The sequence below is a fragment of the Astatotilapia calliptera genome, chromosome 3, assembly GCF_964374335.1.
Source record: "Astatotilapia calliptera chromosome 3, fAstCal68.1, whole genome shotgun sequence".
Classification (NCBI taxonomy): Eukaryota; Metazoa; Chordata; class Actinopteri; order Cichliformes; family Cichlidae; genus Astatotilapia; species Astatotilapia calliptera.
Genome location: NC_137424.1, coordinates 20,670,997 through 20,679,668, shown reverse-complemented (window position 1 = coordinate 20,679,668; position 8,672 = coordinate 20,670,997). Strand labels below are relative to the sequence as shown.

Here is an 8,672-nt window from a genome sequence, read left to right as displayed (position 1 = left end):
GCAAAATATGGGTGTGTGTGGTTGGAGGATGTGTTCGTGCGTGCGTCAAAGGTCAGGGAGTAAAAGTGTGTTTTAAAGGAGGTTTAAAAGCAGCGAGTGAAGGAGCCTGTCGAGGTAAATCGTTCCATAACTGATCAAATTCAGTTGGTGGACCTCTGTGTGAAATCAAGCATCTGGTTCACAGAGAGGATAACCCTCACATGGGCTGTACAACATTATATAGGGAGACAAAAACAGAGATTATCGTAGCCATCGCTCTCTCGCATGGACGTGGCAGTCTTGCTGTCTGCTGCGAATCCTCCCCGTACCTCCGTGACCTCGTCTGGTATCTGCTCCCTCCTCTGTAAGAGACAGTAAAGGAAAACATGTCTCTGCCTAGTCTTGAAAATCTAATCTTATCATCCATTGTTCTTCTAGGGCCTCTTCTTCTTGTGGCCTCAGCTAACTGCTAATATTTAAATGGCTAACATTAACATGTGTGCCAGCCAGGTTAACATTTATGATGAACTATGATTAATTAACTGATGTTGAAACTGGAGCTTTACTGACCTCTGAAATTCCTCCTAAAGTGTTATTCAGTGTTGTGACAGTCAGCTGCTTCAGCTGCTGCTGGGATGGGCTGTGGCAAAGAGAACAGAGAAAATCCAAATCAGAGTTTTTCTCTGAATTAAAAGCAAGGAAACAACAATATATTCTACATGGTGAAACTGATGGTTTATGGTGTTTGGGTCTGTTTTTCTGTATTCATGCAGATAAAGTCTAAACTCAGATGAATTATACCATCAAATGTTAAAGGAAAATATGAGGATGAGTGTCTGTGAGCTGAGAAGGACGTGAAGCGAGCAGTTTATCCCAGAGCTGAAGCTGCTCTGTGTGCAGAGATGAGCTCAGATTCCTGCTGTGATTGATCAACAGTCACAGAAATGTAGACTTGTAGTTATTACTGCAGTATGGTCACAGCCAGTGTTGGGGAGTAACGGAATACATGTACCGCCGTTACGTATTTAAAATACAAAATATGAGTAACTGTATTCCGTTACAGTTACCGTTTAAAAAGGTGGTATTCAGAATACAGTTACTTTGTTGAAATAAATGGATTACACTGCGGTACTTTCCTGTTTCATTTTGTCGTGGGTCAGGACTGTTTGGGTTTTGTTTGACAGCTACGTTCTGTTGTTCCAGGCGGCAGCGTTGCGGTTGCCATGGTTACAGGGCGACACTCTCTCTCTCTCTGCGACTGTGTGTTTCCTGGGTGAGAGAGCGCCTTTTCGTTGTTGTTGTTGTGCTAAGCTAACAGGCAGAATGCTACAAGCATACCTCTAAAGAATGTAGCATCATGGGCAGTATAGTCCGTGTTGCAGGGAGAATGGACTGCCATACACGTTATGTGTCTGTGAGCGCGAGGAGGGAGAAAAAGGGGAGTGGAAACGTACGAGCAGTCATCGAGAAAAAACGGGAGCTGGAAGCATGTAAATATAAAAATAACCACTGCAGCCAAGAAGAGTGCCTGACGAGCCCAGTTGTAAGTAAGCTATTAAGACTCGACTGTACGCTGTGTTCGTGTTTTCCTCCGAAAACAATAAGTTCCGTTGGAGCAGCCTTTCAACGCCTCTCTCTGTCTCTCGCAAGAAAAGTTGACCCACACAACAAAGTAAAGCTATTTTTCAGCTACGAGCCGACAGGGACCCCGCCGTATTAGTCAGAGGCCCTTTACTACAGTTCGGAGTCGCGGACCTTCAGTAATAGTAATAAATCACACAGCAATAGTACATTCACGTTGTTGTAAAAAGCACGATAATATATTAAGTAATCCAAAGTATTCAGAATACGTTACTGTCATTGAGTAACGTAACGGAATACGTTACAGAATACATTTTGGGGCATGTATTCTGTATTCTGTAATGGAATACATTTTAAAAGTAACCTTCCCAACACTGGTCACAGCAGATACTGATAAACATGTATTATGAGGATGGATGATCAAGTTTCTCACTCTCTCCTTTAAATCTCAGTTTTTTCTTCTTCACAGTTTATCTGTTAATTTATTAATGAATAACACTGAAAGAGTTTCTGTTATATTTCCCCTTGAACATCAGCTTATTAGGGCGGCATTAGGAAATAGCCCCCCTCCAAAGAATGAATAAATGAATGATGATAATAATAAAATGATTCAAAAGCAGAGCTCAGAGTGGTAGAATGGTCAAACATGGATCCACGGGTGGTTCAACTGCATTTGGTGACGTGACTAAAGCAAATCTTTCAAATAATCCCACCATCAACGGGATGTTGTCTCCTTTACTACGGTTACTTTACTTTGTCACCGTGTAAGTTTCTTTGAAATGAACCAAATTCTTTTATTTGTTGGTTGTTGCATATTTAACCTCTACAGTCAGGAAAGGAGGAGATGAGGCCTCAACAATGTTGGGTTGTAGCTGTGCTTCAGGTTAGAGTGAGTGTCCATGGAATAAATGTAAGTCAGTGAACTGGAAACATGACTGTGTTCAAACTTTGTTTTCCTTTTTATAATGAGTCTAATCAAAGGTGGACAGAAGTATCTCCACTGTGACTTTTCTGTGTCACCATCAGAGCTTCTGCACAGTGTGGAGAAAGATCCAGAAGCAGAGCTGGACTGCAGACAGCCAGTCAGAGCAGCTGTGTACAAAGTAAGACTGAACATCTGTCTGCTGATGGACTCATTTCTGAAAACTGGACTTCTTGTGTTGTTCAGACATTGAAGAGTTTTCTTTCTCTTTAGTCTCATTGTTTTTCTTTCTTTCAGCAGATGTTGGTCTGCAGGAGGTTTTAGATGAACATAAGATCAGTCTGAGGAGGAGATGTGAACGTGTGACTGAAGGAAGTGATGAAACAGGAAGTAGAACCCCCCTCAACAGGATCTACACTGAGCTCTACATCACAGAGGGACAGAGTGAAGAGGTTCATACCCAACATGAGGTGAGGCAGCTGGAGACAGCTTCCAAGATGGACGCCCTCCATGACGCTCCAATCAGGTGCCAGGACATCTTTAAAGCCTTACCTGACCAACAGAGACCCATCAGAGTGGTTCTGACCAACGGCGTGGCTGGTGTTGGAAAAACCTTCTCAGTGCAGAAGTTCACTCTGGACCGGGCAGAGGGCTTGGAGAACCAACATGTCAGTGTGGTGGTTCTGCTTTCATTCAGGGAGCTGAACCTGATCAGAGATGAGCAGTACAGTCTTCTGGAGCTGCTCCATGTTTTCCATCCAACATTACAGGAGGTCACAGCAGAGAAGCTGGCTGTCTCTCAGCTTTTGTTCATCTTTGATGGCCTGGATGAAAGCAGACTTTCATTGGATTTCACCAACAGGAAGCTGCTGTCTGATGTCACACAGAAGTCATCAGTCAGCCAGCTGCTGACAAACCTCATCCAGGGGAATCTGCTTCCCTCGGCTCTCGTCTGGATAACTTCCCGACCCGCAGCAGCCAATCAGATCCCTCCTACATGTGTTGACAGGCTAACAGAAGTACGAGGCTTCACTGACGCCCAGAAGGAGGAGTACTTCAGGAGGAGATTCAGTGATGAAGAGCTGTCCAGAAGAATCATCTCCCACATGAAGACATCCAGGAGCCTCCACATCATGTGTAGAATCCCAGTCTTCTGCTGGATCACTGCTACAGTTCTGGAGCACATGTTGACTACAGAGCAGAGAGGAGAGCTGCCCAAGACCCTGACTGACATGTACTCACACTTCCTGCTGGTTCAGACAAAGAGGAAGAAGAACAAGTACCATGAGGGACGTGAGACGAGTCCACGGGAGCTGACGGAGGCTGACAGGGAAGTTCTTCTGAAGCTGGGGAGGCTGGCGTTTGAACATCTGGAGAAAGGAAACATCATGTTCTACCAAGAAGACCTGGAGCAGTGTGGTCTGGATGTGACAGAGGCCTCGGTGTACTCAGGAGTTTGTACAGAGATCTTCAAAAGAGAGTGTGTGATCTTCCAGAAACCAGTCTACTGCTTTGTTCATCTGAGCATTCAGGAGTTTCTGGCTGCAGTCTACATGTTCCACTGTCACACCAACAGGAAGACAAAGGTGCTGAAGAACTTTTTGGGACAAAAATACAACGAGTCCTCTCTGGATGATTTCCTTAAACGAGCCATTAAGAAATCCCTCCAGAGTAAAAATGGCCACCTGGACCTGTTTGTTCGCTTCCTTCATGGCCTCTGTCTGGAGTCCAACCAGAGACTCTTAGTAGGTCTGCTGGGTCAGACAGAGATCAGTCCAGGAACCATCCAGAGAGTCATCAACAACCTGAAGAAGATGAACAGTGATGAAATCTCTCCTGACAGAAGCATCAACATCTTCCACTGTCTGATGGAGATGAACCACCTCTCATTATTTCAGGAGATCCAAGAGTTCCTGAAGTCAGAGAACAGATCAGAGAAGGAACTCTCTGAGATCCAGTGCTCAGCTCTGGTCTTCATGCTGCAGATGTCAGAGGAGGTTCTGGATGAGTTGGACCTGCAGAAGTACAACACATCATGGCATGGACGACAGAGACTGATTCCAGCTGTGAGGAACTGCAGAAAGGCTGGGTGAGTCCAGATGTGATCATTAACATCATTGATCAGTGTAGGTTAGTAGTTTAATGTTGAAAATAAAATCAGATTGTAACCACAAAGTGTTTGTGTCCGTACGCTGCAACCTTCCACACCATTCCTTTATTGTACAGACTCAGCAGCAGCTCCATGGATCCCAAATCCAAGAGTGGAGAACAGATTTGAAGTGTGTCACATCCATGCAGTCACAGCTGTTTCCACCATGTTTCCACTGATATTAATCCTGTTCAATGACACGTTTCATATCAGTGAATATGTTCTTTAGGACGTCCACTGACATGTTTAAGTGTCCTGCTGGAAATCACTCAAATCATCCATGAAATCCATGAAAAATCCTTTTAGTGATTCTAACTTCACCCTCTGTCCTCTCTCTCTCTCCATCCTCCTCACTGCTTCTTTCACTGATAATCACACAAACATCGTATTCAGCTACAAAATAACACAATAATATCATCTGATGATCATTATTATAAGAGCAGGATCCATATTTGATATCAGAGTAACACACTGCTTGGTTATGTGCAGTCATCATCAGTGACTGTGGGTCAAACAGAAGCTCTCTGATTGGTTGCTGACCTTGGTCACCTGTCCACTCTCACCTGTTTGTGTTTGCTCTCTCTTTGCTGTCTCCATCCTCTCTCTCCTTTCTCTCCCTCTCTGTCTTTGTACGTCACTCAGGTCCAATGGAAACAGTGACATTTACAAACCAATCAAAGACAAACTGATCCATGTCAGGTTATAACAATATTCAAAGTGAATACAGGCTGCTGCTGGACACAGACAGGTAACATCATTTTGACTTGCTGTCACCTGGATCTGGACTCATAAACACTGAAGCCCTGAACAGGAATACAAATCATTTTCTGCCAACTAGCGACACAGCAGCAGATAATGGCTCAGAAAGCTCAAATGAGCCAATCATTTCTGTGTTTAGTTCCCCTGAAATCAGATCTGATATCAGCAGCTCTGAGTTCATTTATCATTATTGTCCAGTGATGAGATTTCTGCTCCGTTTGGTAACAGTCAGCAGGTTTTTCCTGCGTGTGGACGTGAACAGTCGTACCTGACAGCAGGTAGCAAACAGAGATCATCTTTCCAGCTGGAACTCTTCACTGAGCTGAACTCATTCAAAATGTTCTGGAGTCAAAACAGGAAACAGTCCAAATGTGTGTCTTCACTCTGACTCTGGATCAGATCTCAGTGACAGACTGTGGACATTATGGAAGCCTAAATGTGACACCATCTTCCTCCTTCATCTGCAGATTAAAGCCAAACAAAGATTCTCATTAAAAGTCTGCAGGTCTGAGAGAGACTCAATCGTTGTGTCATGTCAAACACAGTAAGAGGAGCTGAAGCACAGATGTGAAGAGCAGATTCATCAGATTATGACCTCACTCTGTTTTGTCTTCATATACATTCAGTCTGTGTTTATAATGCAGATTTTCTGCTTTTATAATAACACATTTTATATTTTCTATCATCACAGACTGACTCGGTGTCAACTCTCAGAGTCTCACTGTGAAGTTGTGGCCTCAGCTCTGAAGTCCAACCCCTCCCATCTGACACAGCTGGACATGAGTTGGAATGATGACTACTACAACCTCCAGGATTCAGGTGTGAAGCTTCTGTGTGCTGGACTGGAGAGTCCAAACTGTCGACTGGAGACTCTGAGGTGAGTTCACTGACTGCGGCTGTTGTTGTTTTTCTATATTTCAGGTCTTTGATGTTTGAAACTTTCTTCAGTTCCTAAATGTTCAGGATGTGTCTGAAGACAAATGTGAAGAAGTTTGAGTGCTTTAAGAAATGTTGTCTTTCCAAACGACTGAACAACAGTTTTTCCTTTTGGCTCCAAACAGAAGTGACAGACTTGAGCAGGGTTCATTTAAAGGCTGACAGAAGTGGAGTGGTGACGGGGAGATGTTTGACAGGACAGTGTTTCAGCCTCCACAGGTTCATGTTGTGCTCCATCAGTCAGTGAAGATGAAGTCAGTGCTGATGAGGCTGTAGAGTGTGTGAGGGATGTGAATGAGGATGATGAAGATCTGATGATAGCAGATAAAAACAGGCTGCAGAGACTTTGAGCCATACAGGGCACACAGTGTGTGTACAGAACAGCTGAAATCATTATGGAGGCCTCACTGGGATATGGAAGCATCATAGTACAGCTTCAGTGAAGCTTTAAAGTCTCTGATATGAGATGAGAAATGAAGCAGCCAGAGCTTTTTCATGAGTGGAAATCCACTGTGACTGTGAGCTGCTGCTACAGCCTCCAGATTAGCCAGCAGCTCATCCTGCTCAACATTTTCTCACCAACTTTAATGGAAGTGTGATGTTTTCAGCTGGAGTGATGGTCAGGGTGGCCTCCCTCTCCTCTTCTTCTCCTCTTCCTCTTTCATTTGTAAAGCCACTTCTGCTGCTTTCATTCATTTGGAAGTCCTGTAGCTGAGTTTGGGAGAGACTAACAGCCTCGGCAGCAGAGGGGAGAAAGGCTGTAACACCACCACTTTACTCTGTTCTACCTGTCACATCATTTTATCAGGAAACAAATATGCTCATGTTTTTACTATGTTTGTCTTGAAGATGTAAGAAGATCACATGGTGCTTTTTATTATTGTGTTGGTTTGTTTCCTGTCTCTTGGATGGAGCCCAGCTGTGCGTGGCCCCTGGGCCTGTGGTCAGAGTGTGTGCTGGATAATCCGGCCCAGGATGAGGCCAAACTGACATGGGATGAAATGTCTGTCACATAATTGAGCTTAGTGTAGTTTCATTTCTGCACAATTTAAAAACAACCAAAACTTTGTTCTGTCTTTTCTATGTTATACTGTAGACTTTCTTTGATACTGTGTCCAAAAGGAGCAGCTTTTACTTTGAAGGGGTGGCGTCTCTGTTTCCTCTTCAGGTTGGATGATGGAAGCAAATGAGTGTGTGATGTTCTTTCAGTGTTGCACTTTGTAGACGCTCCCTGAGCACTGGTCTCACAGCCAGCTGCACATAGAGACCAGTGTTGTTAGTCCAGGTCAGAAGATGACTTGTTGGAATGAAAATGAGCTTGTAGTTTGTCTGCTTTAATAATGTGACTGGAAAAAGGTGTTGGACTTCAAATATGTCCATTTCTTTCACACTTCACCTTTAAAAGTGAAGCCTTGTGGTTCCTGGAAGGAAAAACACGACTTTTTCAAGTCTTTGTCCTGTTTTTATGATAAATGTACGACTTTAATCTGAAACATTCAGAGTTTTTTCTCTTGTTGTGTTTGTTTGAAGCTGCTTCCTGTTGGCTTCAGCTGTTTGGAGTTTCCATTTTCTAAACTTCTACATTCTGAACCTTCTTCAGCTCTGAACAGATGATGAAACACTGAATGATTTCAAGCTCACACTTTGTCTAATAAACTTACATCTTTCATTCATTATACAGATTGAGGGGCTGTGGTTTGTCAGAGATCAGCTGTGATTATCTGGCAGCAGCACTGAAGTCCAACCCCTCCCATCTGAGACAGCTGGACCTGAGCGTGAACAAGCTGCAGGATTCAGGAGTGAAGCATCTGTGTGGTTTCCTGGAGAGTCCAGGATGTGGACTTGAAACTCTGGGGTCAGTCAGCATGTTTTAGTTGTGCTGAGATGAATATGATGTGAAAGTTGTGCTGACACTAAACTGCAGACATCAGGCTGATATTATACTGATCCACACTGAGGATCTTCATGGTAAAGTCTGTTTTCTTCTTCTCTGGTTTAGTCCATTGACTGCAGCAGAACAATGTTCACATTTCAAACCTTCAAAGAAGAAGAAAAATCCTCCACTGGATAATTCACTGTGAAACTCTCCAACTCTTCATTCCACCTTAAAGTCTGTCTGACACTGAAATCCAAAGCAAAATGTGCGTTTGCTTTACAGACAGCAGTCCAACACAAACATACACACATCATCCAAAACACAGTCCAACATCCAAATCTCCTCCACTGCCAGCATGAATGATGGGAAAGAGAAGGAGGAACACTCTGACATTCAGGGTTAGAATGAGTTTCATGAAGCAGACTGTGAAGATCAAAGCTGCATTAGAAAGCTTACATCAGGGGTGTCAA

The 8,672-nt window shown here is 43.7% G+C and overlaps 1 protein-coding gene across 1 annotated transcript in view; it reads left to right on the top strand.

Moving 5' to 3' along the window:
- Positions 1-2,283: 2,283 nt before the first annotated feature.
- LOC113015973 (NACHT, LRR and PYD domains-containing protein 12-like) overlaps positions 2,284-8,672 on the top strand; it is a 748,422-nt gene continuing 742,033 nt past the window's right edge. The window contains exons 1-5 of the mRNA XM_080295075.1: positions 2,284-2,324; positions 2,587-2,663; positions 2,780-4,571; positions 6,082-6,267; positions 8,008-8,181. Of these exons, the coding sequence (XP_080151201.1) occupies positions 2,284-2,324; positions 2,587-2,663; positions 2,780-4,571; positions 6,082-6,267; positions 8,008-8,181 (2,270 nt within the window). The remainder of the gene's footprint in view (positions 2,325-2,586; positions 2,664-2,779; positions 4,572-6,081; positions 6,268-8,007; positions 8,182-8,672) is intronic.